Source organism: Photinus pyralis, unplaced genomic scaffold (genome assembly GCF_008802855.1).
Source record: "Photinus pyralis isolate 1611_PpyrPB1 unplaced genomic scaffold, Ppyr1.3 Ppyr1.4_LG10, whole genome shotgun sequence".
In the NCBI taxonomy this organism is placed as follows: Eukaryota; Metazoa; Arthropoda; class Insecta; order Coleoptera; family Lampyridae; genus Photinus; species Photinus pyralis.
This window is the reverse complement of record NW_022170250.1, coordinates 4,528,401-4,545,811: the sequence shown is the minus strand read 5'-3', so window position 1 is coordinate 4,545,811 and position 17,411 is coordinate 4,528,401. Positions and strand designations below refer to the sequence as shown.

At 38.3% G+C, this 17,411-nt stretch overlaps 1 protein-coding gene across 2 annotated transcripts; it reads right to left on the bottom strand.

The window, feature by feature from the left end:
* Positions 1 to 796: 796 nt before the first annotated feature.
* On the bottom strand, positions 797 to 17,173 carry LOC116162253 (facilitated trehalose transporter Tret1-like). Of its 2 annotated transcripts, none has more exons than XM_031475827.1 (4): positions 16,933 to 17,173; positions 16,485 to 16,553; positions 2,167 to 2,293; positions 797 to 2,118 (listed from the first exon to the last, which is right to left on the bottom strand). In XM_031475827.1, the coding sequence occupies exons 2-4, from the start codon at positions 16,539 to 16,541 to the stop codon at positions 917 to 919; spliced, it is 1,386 nt and encodes a 461-aa protein (XP_031331687.1). In that variant the 5' UTR covers positions 16,542 to 16,553; positions 16,933 to 17,173; the 3' UTR covers positions 797 to 916. The 2 variants fall into 2 exon arrangements, with proteins under 2 accessions (XP_031331687.1, XP_031331686.1); XM_031475826.1 differs by lacking the exon at positions 16,933 to 17,173 and adding an exon at positions 16,610 to 16,894.
* Positions 17,174 to 17,411: the final 238 nt, after the last annotated feature.

Sequence of the window (17,411 nt, the reverse complement as noted above, 5' to 3'; positions counted from 1 at the left end):
ACTCATTTAGTGAACATTCATTACGTTTGTAAAAGTTCACAATCCGAATCATCTTCAGATGAAATTGACAAATCCGAATCATCACTGTCATTATTAACACTTATTATAAAGTTCAGAAACATCAACCAATATAACTTCTCTTTTAAATTAATCACTTTCCACATGTTCACACACTTTCTTCCAGTTCTTCCAGCTGTAATTTTTTCAAATTCTTCATGTGCCGGTTTTCTAAGTAACATCCATTTTAAATGTAACATTTCTTGCTGCTAAACGATTTAAATAAATAAAAAGGCGGTTTATTTATGTTGTAAAGTCTCAAATCTGATAATTTTCTGTGTGATTTGTGCTAACAATTTGATTGACAGTTATAATAAATAATGCGAATCTTGGCTTCCATGCTCAGGGTACCTCTATAAAGGATAGCGCTATACGTAATTAATGTGCCGAAAGTGATGGTAATAGATGGTACGTCCTTTTGAACTATGTTGGGGTATGGCTGTATCTATGTATTTATATATCTATGTTTTTCCCAGAGTGGCCAACGGTAAGTATAGGGTAAGTCAACGTTTACAGTGTCGGCTTGATAGAGCCCTAGGAACATTACAAGATGGTGATGGCGGTGGCTCATGTCCCCAGAATCTTCAACTACTTGACTGGTTGCATCCGACGATGAAATATACAGGGTATTTGAAGGGGTATCTCAATACATATTGAATGTAAGTATAGGATAAGTCAAAACTACAGTGCCGGATTGGGGATCCCTAAGAACCTAACAAGCTTAATTAAATCATAGGCATATGTTTCTAGCTTCTTTAATTCTTTCATTAGTCTTATTTATTAAGTACTGACATCCCTTACAAAAAGCAACAGGTGCAAGAAGCCTTTCACAACGTAGGCCACCGTGTGTTTCAAATCATTAGGTTAACGTCACCGTGTAGACCTCGGGATTGATCTCAGTCTTCTTTTTAAAAATCGTCTCAATATCGTCCAGCGATTTATCTTTGGTTTCGGGTAAAACAAACGTGCAAAACAGTAAAGCGAGAAGCGAAACGAAACAAAACAGCATCAGGGTACCGCTGAAATGTAAAAGCGCGATCATATCGTAGTAGATTTTCACGCATACGAACGTGAAGGTCTGCGCGAGGCATATGACGACGCCGCCCATTATAGAACTGACGCGAAGCGGAAAAAGTTCGCCGGCTAAAATCCAAGGAATGGGCAGCATTCCGATCATGCTAAAAAAGACGTTGCACAGTACGCCCACAAGCGGAAGCGCTCGAAAACGCTTCTCCTCGTCGATGAACACTTCGTAGTACTTAAAGTAGCCACCCGCCGCTAGCATCGTGACCGTCATGCCGCCACTGGAGACGATGCAGAGGGTTCTGCGGCCGAAGCGGTTGATTAAAAACGCTGCTGCGACCGACATCGTGAACCTGATCAGTCCCACGATGATTGACGACATGTGCTCGTCGATGTTCAGGTTGGCTTCCTCGAAGAAGTTGACTGCGTAGTATAAAATGGTATAAATACCCGAAAGTGCTTGTAATAGGAATAGGGTTACCAAGATGAAGAACGGCTTCATAACCGTCGAGGTTAAATAGAGCTTCCTTGTCGCCTTCTCACTGTCCGAGTTGAACCTGACGACTTCCGTATTGCTGCGTCGGAACCAAAGCAAGCTCTTCGCCGCCTTGTCCTTCTTGCCCTTCTTGAGGAGATAGTCCGGACTTTCTGGAACGAGCTGCATGCCGATTACTGTGAAGATCGAGAAGGCGACGCTGACCAGGGCGACGACGTTCCATCGGACGTACGCGCCCAGAACGTAGGTTATCAGAATGCCGAACGACGCGCAGATGGGGCCGAGAGATTGGAAGAGTCCGCGATCGGACGGCGCCGATATTTCGGCGACGTACGTGTAGGACGCGACCGACATTCCCGCCGCGATGCCCGTGACGAGGCGGCCCGCGTACATAAGGTTGATATTCGTCGCGGTGGCGATACAGATCCATCCGATGACGGAGGGCAGGCTGCTGAGTAGGATCGACGGTTTGTGACCAAGGTACTCGGCCAGTAGACCGGAGAGGATCGATCCTATTGGATTTGTGACGGCGCCTAAGCTTGCTGTAAACGGATAGGTTGTGAATTATGGCAAGGAGATTTTAATCTCACCTATCCAGGAACTTTCTTCTGATGTTATTTGGAAATCGCGCGCCAATTGGGGTAGGAGTATGGCGCTGTACCCTTGGCACATTCCGATCGATATAGACACCGAATGCGCGCATATCGCGGCCAGCATCTGAAACGAAAATTACGTCACAATGTTAAGTTAGTTACGAAATATGTTACATCACGTCACACTACGTTATGTGGTTATGAAACGAAAAAATACGATAACTTTGGTAGAAACCTAAGAAACCAAAGTGGCCGTGGAGCCGTGAAAACGGCAAATTCAACAACTTCGAGACACGTCAAAGACAAGTCGAAGAACAACACAAATGAAAATGTGTAACGGGAGCCCGTTAACGAATTTTATTTAATTCAAACCTTGACATTCGTCGTTATCAAGCTTGCCAAATAGCGTATGCATTGCTGATTCAGCGGCATTTCATTCCACGTGAGTCAATGCACCTGATTGGACGAGATAAAATAATTTTATTGGTGGAAGAAGGTCCCAGCTGTCGGGCAATGCGCGTTGAACTGTGGGCGAAGTTAGGTCAGCCACCTGTCATTTATTCCACACTTTTATAGGGTATTGTCAAAAAAGGTGCTACATATATAGGTGTCATGTGCTCTTTTTGGGTCAAACTGAAAATTGTAAAATCAAGAAAATATTCGCACGCTCAAGAGATACGGGGAAAAATAAAAAAATGCAAATTTCAGAATGACACTATATTTCCTTAGTTAAAAGAGATACAGATAAATGCTTATTAGGTTGTTAAATAATCCGACCATTTCAAATAAGTAAGCTGGAAAAATTTCTTTAATGGAACACCATTTTAATTTTATTAAATTCTTTTTTTTTTAATGTAACACTGAAAAATTCAAGTGGTAAAATCTTTTTTAATCATTTTAACCTTTTTTGAATCTTTGTTTAGTTTTTTTAATCATTTGAATGTTTTTTTAATATCGTCCCTGGTGTGTTACGCTGTAGAAAAGAAAATTTAATATCCTTTTATCTTTTTAGATTGAAATATATAGGGTGTTGTAATGATCTTAGCCTCCTACTATCTTGGCACTCGAACGCCAACTTCAAGTCACTCCGGAATATTTGCCCATACTCTGTAGTAGCGGAAACGCCAAACTAACATGGTTGCCTATTTGAATATTCTCGCTTACATTTCCCGCGAGAATCTGTCCCTCGGGGGCCACTCCGAGTGCACTAAGATCGTGATCGTCATGTAGGACCCCTACGTTGTGTAATAACCGGGTTGTCAGCAGGCACTGAGGGCGTTTTATGGGTAAGGAACACCAAAAGCAATAGCTGATTAGGATTATATTGAAGCTAACACCAATACGGCGCCCCTACAGAAGGTCTTAGGTGGTTCTATACTACTCCGGCATTTACCTTACGAATTAGGAAAACTGCAGGAAAACCTAATTCGGAGTAGTCCTATAATGAACAAAGCCTACAGCTAACATCTAATGTACAGCACTTTTGAGCCCTCTAGAAACTGGGTTAATACTACATACACGCTATAATGAGTAACCAAAATGGAATCGAGTCATTCCCAGGTATTACAACACATACATCAGACAAAACTAAGATATTAAATATGGCTCACCAGGCGGTAGGATTACCCAGGCCCAGTGGGGTGCCTGTAGACGTGGGCTAAAGTTGTTGGGTTTCGGAACGAGTGAAAGTGTTAGGTTCACCAAGGCCCGTATAAACTTGAATAACTCGATCCCCTCTAAACAAGCACACTTCCCTCTTGCTTACTCACAGCCCCAAATAAGCAAATATAATGAAATGCAATGAAATAATCGAGAGTGACTAAAAAGCACAATGCCCAAAATATATGTACAGCACAGATACAGCCCTACCGACAATGAAACATGATTGCCAATACCAACAAAGGTTACACATTAGAGGTACAAGTGATTGAATCCAGTAAGTACATAAGTAAAGGGTTACAATCTGCATTCAAGTTACACACATTTATAGATTAATTGAATAAAGCAAATAGGTACCTCACCTGATATAAAAAGCAAAAGCACACAGTAATGATTAAGGTATAACAAAATATTTCAAAATAAGCCGTACTTTACACTTAAGCCAGTTACAAGAAAAAGACCATGAACACACATGTTAAAATTTATTCTCTACCCCAAGCGACGCGGTAACTTGATCTCTTAACACCCCTAAAAACCACCCGAAAATCGCCCATTCCCTGCATTTCACGCATTTCTAGGAAAAAACTGGACTGCACGTGTTTGAAATGGTAAACACATGTGGTCTTCCGAGAAATTCCATCCGTTTCATCTTCGCTCACTTTCCCTTTTCTGTAACCCCACCAGATTTCGGTTGGCAGCTTGTGTAACTAACATGATGTATAGGGTGCTTCCTATCGACAATCATATTCATAGGACGTTGCTAAGGTTGTGGCATCTCAATGCTTGTTTATTATAACTCCATTTATAATTTAAAAATAAAGGAAATAAAATGAAATCATATTGGCGTTATACTCGAATACATTTGTAGGCTGATTATTTGTCATTCCATGATTGCCATGGAAATGTCACTTGACGTTCGCGTATAATAAAAATCACTGTCTTTGTAAATGGAGTGATTTTGGTTGAGGAAGACAATACATCGTCTATTCAGTGGCTTATTTTTGCAGCAGAAGAACATGTAAAATCCAACTGCAAAAGCTTATTATAAAGAATACATGAAAAACTGTTGGCGTGGATTAATAGGAAGCGCCTTTCAAACAAGGCCTTAAATGCATCGTTCATGCTGTCATATATTAAGGAAATGTCTAAATCTTCTACCCTTCGTGCATTCATTCAAAACTTCAATCAATATTGCGATTAGAAAGTGGAACAGATTTGGCAGCATACCTACTCTAAACTACGTGCGTTTGTGAAAGCTTCCCACAAAGGGTACGAGCCAAAGACACCTTTTTCATTTACAAAAAGCGGTCCGAGAGGATATTTTATTTCAATCCCAAATTACAAATATAGTTTCATATGTCATATTTGAAGTAACGTTACTTAACAAGCTTTAAAGCTCGGCGTGTTTTAATCACCTTTCTTCTATGTTTATTAGTTTCCTTTTTAATCTCTCTATTTTTATTATCCATTTTTGTTTTTATTTTTCATTATCTTTCTTATATTTCTTATTACCTTTATATTCCTGTCACATTCTTCTACTAGTGTTTCTCTCATCTGCCTTGTTATGTTTTTCCTTTTTCTCTCTTCACTTTCCTCCTATATTCTCTTCTCTGTCTTTTTAGCGCATTTTTTAAGAATTAAAAAAATGTGCTATTGTTTGCGTTTTGTCCGTCCGTCCGGACCCACTTCTGCCGTTCCGAACTACTTCTATGGAAATGGTCTTAGAGTCCTGGAATTTTTTGCAGTAGGTAGCCTATACCTTGAAGGTGTGCCAGACGGCCATCAAAATTCGCCGTCTAGAGCCCCCCCCCTCCCTGCCACACGAATTATTTCCTGAGATGCTGTTCTTGAAAGTAAAACGTGCATAACTTTTACATACGACAACCAATTGGTCTCAGATTTAGCATACGCATGCCTTTAGTGGTGCCAAGTTAAAGTTTAGAAAGGGGGGGGGGGTACACTAATTAAAGGTCTCAACGAAAGGAACCGTTTTCTACCAACTACTGCTACTACTTTCTGTCCTCTTATCAAAGTACGGGGCGGAGGGGGAAGGGGGGAGTGGAACTAGTTTTATCCTTCATGGTACTCTAATGAAAAGTCTCAACGAAAGGAATTAATTTCTACCAACCATAGCCCTCCTCCTCGACCGCTTATAGTGATCGGATATATTCCCTTATACCTCAAGAACGGATTGTCGGAAGAGGGTACTCACAAAGGGCGATTGAGACGTCTGCAAGAAATATATCCATTGGTGATGTTTTATGTTCCTCTTGCGGTTTTCTTTTTTTCCTCTTTTTTTGCCTAATATTCTTTGCCCTTAACTTATAATATTCTTGTCTTTTCCTCTCTCTTCGCTAATTTTTTTGCTTTTCATGATCTCCCAACACTTCAAGTCGTCATATTTTTATACTCTTTTTCCTCTAACCTTCTTTTTCGTATCCACCTCTGGTTCTTAATTTTGTGCTTACCCTCCTCCTTTCTCTGATGGTTTTTTTGCGTATTTTCCTCAAAGTGAAAAATCGCTATTGGCTGCACTTTGACGTCCGTCCGTCCGTCTGTCACACACGTACTCCTAAACCACTGAACCCATTTTGGCGATATAGGGCTCATTTGAAAGGGCTTGGGCCAAGGATTCCGTGCATACCCATATTTTTTGGTTTTGCGCATGCGCAGTGTCAAAAATTTGGTTTAACGCATGTGCGATGCTAAATTTTTTATTTATGAAGATATTTAAATGAAACTTTATATGTAAACACTACGAATATAAGTAAAATTAACGACATTTTCAAAATGTTGTTTTGCGCATGCGCAATGGCAACTTTCTTATTTATGAAAGCAGTTAAACGAAATATCATATGTAGGCACCTCGAATGAAACTAAAACTAATACCGGTTTCAAAATTACTGTTAACGCATGCTGTATGTTTTATTTATGAAGGTATTCAATTAAATTTCTAATGTAGACAATGCGCAATGCTATTTACGAAAGCATTTATAAAAAGTTTCATATGTAGACACTTTGAATAAAAGTAAAACTACTGCCCATTTCAAAATTTGTATGTATTCGTATACGCTCCACTATTTTTCATTAAACTGTACAGACTTCGACGATAGCCGGCTCATTTGAAAGAGAATGGGGTAAGGATCTCGTGCCTACCGATATTTTTTCCTGGTCCTAGCGTTAATATTATTAGGAGGAAAATACGCTCTCGTCATTTATGTTTGCATAATGACTTTTTAAACTTATCTTTATTTACTTTCTAATCGCGTATCTTTTTTTCCATTACTTTCAGCTTTCTTTCTTCCCCACAACATTGTTATTCCTCTTTCTTTTCCCTACATCCTTTTTTTCCTCATGTTCTCTTTCTCGTTTTCTTACTATTCATCATCTACTTCTGTATCTTCATCGTCTTGTTGCTCTTTTCTTCTCTTCTACCACTTCTTCTTGCCCCTCGACCATTTTCTCGTTTCAGCCCCTGCTTCACTTTTGTTTCCTCTCCTGTTTCTTCTCGTCCCCTTCGTCGCCACTCTCTCCCATTGTTCTGCATCTTCCTTCACTTCGTATTTCTCCTCTTACTCCTCGTTCCCCAACTCTTCTTCTTCACTATAATATTCCTCTAATTAATGAGTTGCAGTACGTTGTCAATTGAACCTTCCCTGACACGGTTTCGCTTTTATTTTGAACATTCCTTGACAGATTTATAGATTTGTATACCCTGTATCGGTTTAACAAACGGATGGGTTTTATGCCAATTCTTTACTAGTATTTTTGTACGGTTTCTGCCTCTTCTGAAACTGTTCTTCTACTTTTCCTCCCTTCTTTTTCCTTCATCCTCATAGTCTTCTTGCTCTTTTCTTCTTCTTTCACTTTTTTATTTTGATATTACTTCTTCTTGCTTTCTTCTTTGGCTTGTTTCATCATTTTCCTTCTCCTCATTTTGTTAATATTATTCGCCTTTTTCATACTCGTTCTCTTCTTTTCAAAATCCGTCTCTTGTTCTTCTTAATTTTCTCCTTACACCCTTTCTTCCTCCAGTTCTTTCTGATCTCTCTCTCCTTTGCTCTCGCCTAATCGAACATCTCTTCTTTCTCTTCGCCTTACGCTTCCCTTCCTGATCCTTCCTTTTCTATTTTACTCTCTTGGTCCTCTTCTAACCCTCTTCCTCGCATCTAACCGCTCTGTCTGGAGTTTGGTCAGAGTCCTCAGTTGTTCATAGTGAAATCTACGAGGCGAATGCAGGAGCAGTAGTCTTCCCTCTCAGCACCCTAAGAGGTTCCACCCTGTATATACAACTTACGACGATACATACATCTTTGAGAGTTGGCAACCATGCAATTTCTAGGTGGGGAAAAGCTGCCTGCGCCATCTAGAAAAGGACGAACGGGGATTACGTTTGGCATCTTGTCTTGAATGGCGGTCGTGAACGCGTCGCTCCATAAATGTTTGTTGTTATTTTGTGTTTTTTTTAATGCAGGTAGTAATCTTTGCATTTCTTTATATCGTATTTGTGTTTTGTATGCCGCATTTTATATTTTGTGTGTGTTTCAATCTTTGTTTTTGAAATGTACTTGGTTTAACCGTAATGCAGAATCACATGTGTGATAACGTTATGCTATTGTTTGTAATTGTTTACGTTTTTGGTGTCATGCTTGCTTAATTTATGTTTATTGATGTTGATTACTTGGTCTTGTCCCTGAAGTAACATTCATGTAAGTTTTGATAATTTTATTTTAATATGTGGAAATTACCGATTCGTTTGATGTATGTACTGACTTGTTTGTTGTTTGTTACTAACAATTTTCTCCGTGAATGAAGCAGTCACGGGGATGGGAAAAAATTGTAGTCAAAATTGAAGCAGGACACCTAATTCCGTGATTGTCTTCGACATTCAATTGTAGGCTCGAAACCCCGAACGAGGGGCGACGCTACCTATCTTGCGGGGCCGAGATTACGCTAATCAAAGCTCTTCCATTTAGAATCTATGTGCGATAAATGAGTGGCGATTCAATAATTTCCACATATCTTGTTTTTAGTACAAGGCCATGTAAATTTCCATCTTGCTTTTAAAAAAGGACTTTACTGCACTAAAGATGAGTCACATCCTGTGTATTTCACCCTTTTTTAAAATCTTGGTACCTGCTTACCTGACCCATAATTCCCCAAAACTTGTTTTTAACCTATATGTTACCTCTTGAAGTTTACCTGCTACTTTTGTGATGTTATAATTTTATGTTACGCATTCACATCATTACAAACAATTAATTTTACAACACAATTTGATATTAATTTGACGGCTGGTTTTTTTTTTATTGGTAAGTTCTTTTCTTCCCAGCCTATTTCTATTTTGATTCGGTGAACTACCATTTTCAAAAGTTTATTTTTGCAATGTAATTTATTTTGACTTAAATTTCCGAGCTTTCACAATCTTAATCATTGCGATAATTATTAAACAAACTTTTCACAATTTGAGGGTTTTATTTCACATTCCTTTCCTACTGTGCTTCAGATCAAAGCGTTGTCTACAACTAACGTAAGGGGGTCCTGGCTTAGATGTTTGATCACGTGCCACTTTTCAAATTTAAGCGGAATCTTGTTTAGTTTTTGGAGGGAATAGTCATTCGGGTGGCCATTTTTAAACGTTGCCGGGTTGACTTTATTTCCGTGTTCTTGTAGTGTGAAGTTAGCGTAGAACCTGGGGGTTGCGTACACTACAACCCTAACTCCGTTCCTTCCGTTCCCATCCTTATATTCCCGTTATCTGGCTGAAGAGGGCCAGGAAACCCTGAGCAGTTCGCCTCCAGTATCCCTCGGGGTATCGGAGGAATGAAACACGTTGACAGTAAATAAAAATACGGAAGCCAAAGGAATAACATTCCAATTAATTAATGACCTTCTTCATCATTTGTTTTAAGAAGTTGTTTTAGTTGCATAAAATAAGGCGCCCTTCAGAAGAGTTTTTGTCATTTAAATTAAAACAGTACACACAAAATCCGATGTCTGATGTCTGAATACGAATATCTTGAGAAGCGAGTGTCAGAGGGTACTCACAAAGTGAACATGTATGAAAACCGGATTTAGATGATTACAATGTCAGATTTCGCGGTGTTGTTGTGGCAGCTTCGTGTAATATACTAGTTTGGTTGGCAGTCGTTGCTAGTGCAGACTGGAAATAAAATTAAGTTTGTATTTGATTGGTATATTAGGTGGGAGGTTTCCCACTTCCACAACTGTTGCATTTATGTAATGATAAGGTCAATTATTAGCTCTACAACTATTGAATTTTCCTTTTGTGTTCGTGTTACAACAGTAGGACAGTTATGCACGTATGCAGCTACCACTATCACTTAAATATTATTATTATTATTAAAATTAATTGGACTATTTAATCGGGGGGTTGCCCTTCAATCGCACTGAATATCGTGCACCGATCGCTTCACTGGTTACCATTATATGGCAAATTAATTCAAGCTACGATTGTTAGGAATAAAATGAACCGTAATTTATCGGCACTGCGCACTGCATTTGGATTTGCATAAACACGAGATCCGTACCCACTTAATTACATGTCGTGCAACATAATTGCTTAGACAATATAGGTATTCAATAATCGTACCTTATGTCACAGATTGCACTACTAAAAAGCGCGTTTGCATATTTTCGAAGAGGAGGCGAGATCACAAAACCAGATTTAGGCCTCCAAACAAAATCCGCAAATTGTTCCCGAATCTCTTATTGGAGCATTACTTACGCAAACGCAAAACAAAATGTTGGGGTCTCATTGTCTTGCAACGGGATTCATGGTGTGTAATCAACCCTTAAGCATTAAACAATTCGTAGCAAAGCTTTATTTCGAAAATCACAAAAGTTCAACTATTACAGTATTAATTTGGATTAATACAGGTTAATATAATACAACATTTGATAAGCTAAAGAATTGTCAGTTTAAAAACAACTTCACTCCTTTCCCATTTGTGAAAGATATCATTCTGAAGTCTCTTACATAAAGTACATGAAATACACTGTTAATTAGCCGGATCTTCTTCAATCCGGAAGGTATCTGAAGGTCCTGGATACGGTAACCTTAGGTTAACGTTGTATTTCGTGATGAATGCCGCTAAGTATCAACTTGTGGGCGGGAACAAATTTCCTGGTTGATATTAAATTCATGATTTACATGGACAAGAATCCGCAGATAACAAATTTGGTCGAAGAATATATTTTTGCACCCTCGTTTAGGCGCGCACCACCTTAGGGTAAGAGCTTTTGAAACATGTTTATAAAATCGAAAAGGGCATACCTAAAAACTTATCGAATAGCCGTAAACAGATTGTAGTATGACATACACTATGGTCTACGGTTTGAAAACGAAGAAAGTAGATGATGAAGAAGGGGAATGAGAAAAGAAGGAAAGAGAAGAAGTAAAACAAAAAGGAACCGATGCAAAATCATTAAACAAATAAAAAGAGAAAGAAAAATGGGGAGAATGTGAAGAAGGGGTGAAAGAAGGCCAAGAGAGTAAAGGTGGGAAAGAGGATAGGAAACCGACAGCGAAAAGAAAAAGTGGACGAAGAATAAGAAAAGATATCATATGAGAAGTGCGCAAACCGGAGGAAAAAGATCAGCAAAAATAGGCGGAAGAGAGGGTAAATAAAAAAGCAAGAACAAGAGACGGATTTTGAAAAGAAGAAACTTGGTATGAAAGGAAGGACTAGAATAATATTAAGAGAAAGAAGTGAAAAAAGATGATAAAAAAATAAGAGCATCGAAGAGGACAAAAAAAAAATAAAAATTAAAGAGTCAAAAAAGAAGAAAAAAGCAAGAAAAGCATGAGGATAAAGGAAAAAGTAGAGAGAAAAAATAAAATGAAAAGAGAGAGGAAAAGAAAAGAGGAAACCGGCTAAATGAGAGAAGAAAGAGGGTAATAAAATGAGAAGCAAGCGAAAGATGAACAAGGATGAGAAATAGAGAACGAAGATGTAGGAAAACGAAGTTGGAAGCCCCAGATGCAGCAATAATGAGAAATAAAAAAGCGGCCATGACAAAATTATGAACGAAAGAAAAAAAGACAACGTTATACAGTAGAAAGAATGAGGACGATACAACAATACTAACGAATAGCCGGAATAAAACACAACGGTTTGTTAAATCGGTACAAGATATAAACCCGTCACAAAACTTTAAAAATAAAAGCGAAACCGTATCAGGGAAGCTTCACTTGACAACATTGCAATATTATTGCTTTAATCGCAAACCACATAACAAAATTAGAGGAAGATTATGATAAGGAGGAAGAGGAGAGAAAAAGGAAGCGATGGAAGATACGGAACAATACAAGAGGATAGCGACGAAGAGGAGGAGAAGAAACAAGAGAAGTGGAATGTGCAAAAAAAGCAACAAGAAGACGATGAAAAGAAAGTAGATGATTAATTGTAAGAACAAAGTGAAAAGAAGAATGCGAGAAAAAGATAAAGGAAGCAGGGGAGAAAAGGAAAAATGAGATAAAAAAGGATGGAGTATGGAGAAGAAAAAGAGCCAAGAAATATATATGTACAAGAGCAAGACATCAAGAAGGTAAGCGGATACCGAGGGAAAGAGAAAGATATGCGATTATAGAACTTAGGGAGAGTAAATAAAGGAGAAACAATAAAAAAAGCGCTAAGCAGAAAATTAAGAACCAGAGGCAAATACGAAAAAAAGAAATGGTGAAACTATTAGAATAATATTACAGTGATTCAGTGATGGATGATCATGAAAAAGCAGAAAAAGGAGGTGAAAAAGAAAACCGGGAAGAAGATAAGAAATACAAAAAAAAAGAAAAGTGAAGAGAGAAAAAAGGAAATTAGGCAGGTAAAAGAAACACTAGAAGAAGCATGCGAGAAGGACGTAGGCTCAGGTGCGAAAATGGATAACAAAGAGAAATAAGATTTAAAAGGAAGGAGATGGTGAAGAATAGGATTGGGAATGAATAAGATGTAGGAGATGAAAGAGCGAAAATTGTAATCAGAAGGAGAGGCGAAAACAAAAGAGGGAGAGAAAATATACAATGTAGATGAGATGAATGTTAAAGGGAGATAAAAGAGAAGAAAGATAATGTAAAACAAATGCCGATACGGAGGAATAGAAGGAAGAAGTGTGTAAAGGGTAGAAGAGGAAAAGGTTATAGTGAAAAGTTCACAAAGAGAAATGGAAAAAGAAGACGAAATAGAACACGGGTAGAGGTAGAATCAGAAGCTAGAAGAGCAAGAAGAGTAAAAGAGCCAGGAGAAGAAAGAGGGGGTAGAGGAAGGAGAATAAGAAGAGAAAAGAGGACGAGAGGAATGAAAAAAGAAAAACAGACGAGGAAGTCGTCGATGGGCAAACATGAGTACATGCGTAGTGTGGGAACATTCAGAGGAAAAGGAAGAAAAAAATACACAAGTCAAAATACTAATCGACGAGTGGGGGGAGAACATAAGCATTGCAAAAGCCATTTCCAGCGACGTGACGTCATCATCCGTACGCGTATAACTGAAGCGGTCCACCTAAAAAGTTAGCAACAAACGACGATAGGAAAAAATAAAGTGGAAAATCTGAATATGAAGTATTACGACCCCGTATATAAGTCGACCAGCATTGCTGAGCACCCGGTTTTGAGAAGCGTTAAAAGCTTGGCGCTTCGTTACTAAGTAGTTTCTGACTTTGCTTATTTGCTTTAAATTGTTTTTGCAGACGCTGAAAGTTGGTGTAACCGAGAAGGAGAAGACGAATTAATACTTTTTACATGTCATCAGTCTGGCCGCCTGCATGTGTTTAGATAATGATAACAGTCGGTGTGCCGGGAAAAGACCAATTAGACCTCGTTGTTAATTGGATTAATGAGCGACTCATTGGGTAAGCATGGTAAATTACTAACGTTTTAATGACTTCCAGTGAACGTTATCAAAAACAATCGTGAGAGGTGTCTCCGGAATTATTTGATTAAATCTCCGTTTTTAAAGAATGTACTTGATAACCTAGATCTAGATAACCTACGTCAAAATAAAACAAATGAATGTGTACGTTTAGGGTAGGGTAGAATGTTTTATCCCCCCCCCCCCCGCAAGAGGCTACCGTAAGACGTGAAAAACACTTTTTTGTACTCATTGAATGGAAAGATAATGTTTCCAAGCATCCTCGATGCACGGGAAAACGACTTTCCCGCATCGCGGTGTTTTTTAGTTTCCGCTGGAGAGAAGGGGTTATGCGCGTTCTTCGGTTGGTAGTACTTATTGAAGTCAACGAACGTCATGTCATGGTTAACTGTCATCTGCTGTAAAATCAATTAAACCGTTGGTTGAGGGTATTTAGTGCGATTAATCGGAAACAGACGTACACTAAGTTTTACGTAAATATATAAACAAGAACTTATAACGCAATCAAATTATTTTTCAGAATTGGAACTCAAGAAAAAGTAAAATTTATTGTTAAAACGTCTTAAAATGTGACCAGTGATATTCTGCAACTATTCGCATATTATGCAGTTTAAGAAAGCACATATTAACACACACAAAGCTTCCAAGGATTTTAAATGTAACGAGTGTATTTACGCAACTCAAGATATTCAGTGCAAACGATGCAATGCCGTGACCCAGTAGCACTCATTGCAAAGGCAAAATATGTATTAACCAAAGATGTGGAAGTTTTAAATGTGACCAGTGCATTATTAAAAGTGGGTAGTTACAAAATTATGTTACCAACCAAACATATGATTGTGTTACCAACTCATGATTAAAAAAAAGCTAATTTACAAAACTATTAATTTTGACCTTTTTTTACGTAATTCGTTACAAAAAATATTGTACCTAACTCTTTCGGAAAGAATTTTCCCGCATTCGCACTAAATGCAGCACTCCCTACGGTCGTGCTGCAAACAAAGTGCTCATGCGGGAAAATTAACTTACCGAACTTGTTAGGTAAATAACTATTTCGGGCCGGAACGGGAAGTTATTCGACTTGGGTACTTTTCAATGTGTCTTTGTGTGCGAGGCGAAGCCGAGCAATGTGGTCTGCAAGTGTAAGATTGGGCGTCATCCACATTCGGGGTTAGTTGTGCCCCTCTCCCCCGCACTACTTATAGATGACCATTTTGGCGTTTATTACAAAACGACGAGGACTAGAATCATGCCTTTTTTTACGTTGGATTCATATATCGCTCGGTCGCATTTTAGAATCGACAGCGATTTGTGTAAATCCGTGAGGCGAGGCGGTGAAATGTGTCCTCTGTATGTACGATATAAGCGTAAGACTGGATGGCATTCTACATTCAGGTTACATGTAACCCCGCACCCCTCCAATAGCCTCTGCGCATGCGCACAAAAACGCAACTTTCTTATACAGGGTGCCCATTATGTATGGAATATAGCATATACCTCCGTAAATATTGACTGTATACATAATTTTTCGTTATGAAAGTTGTTTAGCATTTTATTTCCCATAATAAGGCAGCATTCCATTGTTTTTATTTCAGAAAACAAATTGATATCGAAAAACAATTGAATTTTTTTAAACACGCTTTCATTAGGCTCATTTGATAGATATTTTTTTCTCTTTTCAATGACGTACCACGTTAGCACACGTGTAGAAAAAATTAATTTTTATTTCAAGCTTCTTGTAAGACGTGAAAAACCATCGAAAAGAGAACAAAATCACTATCAAATGAGCCTAATAAAAAGGTGCACTGCCATTTAAAAAAATTCAATTGTTTTTCGTTACTCATTTGTTTTCTGAAATAAAAACAACTGAATGCTGCCTTATTACGGGAAATCAAATGTTCAACAACTTTCATATAGAAAAATTTTGTATACATCCGATATTTTTGTTATAATTATAATGAATTTATTGTCTAACAGCAAAAAAACAAAAATTAAAGAAAAAAAAACAAAAATAGAAAATTTACTCAGATATATAGGATATTCCATACATAATGGGCACCCTGTATATGGAGCAATTGAATCCAAATTTCTATGGTAATTCGCTCTAATAAATACAAACAAAATGCATACGTAGAAAGTCGTACTGCGCATGCGAAAAACTCAACATTCTTATTTATGTCAGTAGGTAAATGATAAAGAATTGGTGTACAGTTAAAACAGAATCGTATGTCACCTACAGCATGGAACGAAACAAGATAGCATACAGCATCCAAAACCGAAAAAATAAAGATTCATTTCTACCAACGTATACGCCGAGTGTGACTAAAAAAGACTACTATCGATATATTGGTGCTTTTTTGAGCCGAATCAAAATTCTTTTCCTTTGGTTTGCGTATTTTATAAAATTTCAACGTTACTTAAAAACAACTCCAACGACAATCTTACAACAATCAAGCCAAAAAACAAAAAGTTGACAAACGGAAAACAATAAAAAAACGGCGTTTGCTAACAAAACGGCGGTGATAGGTCCGTATATCTAGTTATCCAATATGGTGGTAGGTACATTCGTTATCGGAAGAAATTGGACTGGAACCTGCCTGTTGTGTTAGAGAGATAAGTACACACTTAACGCATTTCATTATTTACAGTACGATACAGGTTTGTGTATTTATTTGGCTGTGTGTGGCAGTTTTCTGGAGGGACCAATTCACTTTGATCAAAATCTGTACCCTCGCCGGCGCGTAAAAAAATTTAAAAATCACATACCGTTCGGCCAGTTCCATGCTTGAACAGTCTTTGCAGTTTCTGGACAATTTCGCCCATTTTTAGTCTAATCTAAAAAGTGAAAATCGGCGTTAAAATCACAGTCCATTGCACTTCGACGGATTTACTTATTGCTGATTCGATTCGGTCGCATTCAAGTGTGTCGGTAAAGAAAGTAATCTTGCGCGCGTTATCGCGACCAATGGTACCAAATCTTAGATTCAAAATGCGGCATCGGGCTACCAGAGTAAAACTGATTGATATTACATATTATTTATATCGGCGATTATTGACGGGTGGTGGTAAGTTGCGCGCAATTTTCGACTTTTGTTCGCGGGAGATTAAATATCAGCCGCGGTACTTGTCTTGCGGAAGCCGCAATTCCAGTTATGATCGTTTGCAATTTTTACTTGTCCGATATTAATTACGCAATGTCAAGGTTATGACGTACCTATCTGTACAATCGACAATTTTCCCTCGGACGCCCGCCGTCGGAAAAACACTGCATCTCCAAACTGGTAGCGTTATAAATTACATCCGCTCTAAGCGAATTGGATTAAAAGTAATTTTTGAACGTGACCGGACGGCCGAAAGTAAACTTTCCACTTGTCACCCTTTTACGTCTAAAGAGCAGCAATGGTTAGGGACCGGCACCACAAATTTAATACAACAATTTGTGTTGCGCGATTGTTATAAAACTTATTGTTGGTTCATTGGTTGTTAAACAAATATGTATATTTATCGTTCATAAAATTGTAACAATGACAAGGTTAACCATTCAGCGACTTGACTTCCTCCATTGGAAACTACGCTCAAGCCTTAATTGCCGATTTAAAACAAAGCTCGTTAACGGAAACGTATCGGTTAATCTACGTTAACCGCTGAATTGATTCGTGTCCATAGGAATATTGTGAAAATTGGTCTACCAAT

Coding starts and splice junctions, on each gene's coding strand:
- LOC116162253 (XM_031475827.1), bottom strand. CDS start 16,541: ATGGGCGAAATTGTCCAGAAACTGCAAAGACTGTTCAAGCATGGAACT. Junction 2,294..16,484: donor AGCATGGAACTGGCCGAACG/GTATGTGATTTT, acceptor TTTTCGTTTCAG/ATGCTGGCCGCGATATGCGC. Junction 2,119..2,166: donor AGAAGAAAGTTCCTGGATAG/GTGAGATTAAAA, acceptor ATCCGTTTACAG/CAAGCTTAGGCGCCGTCACA.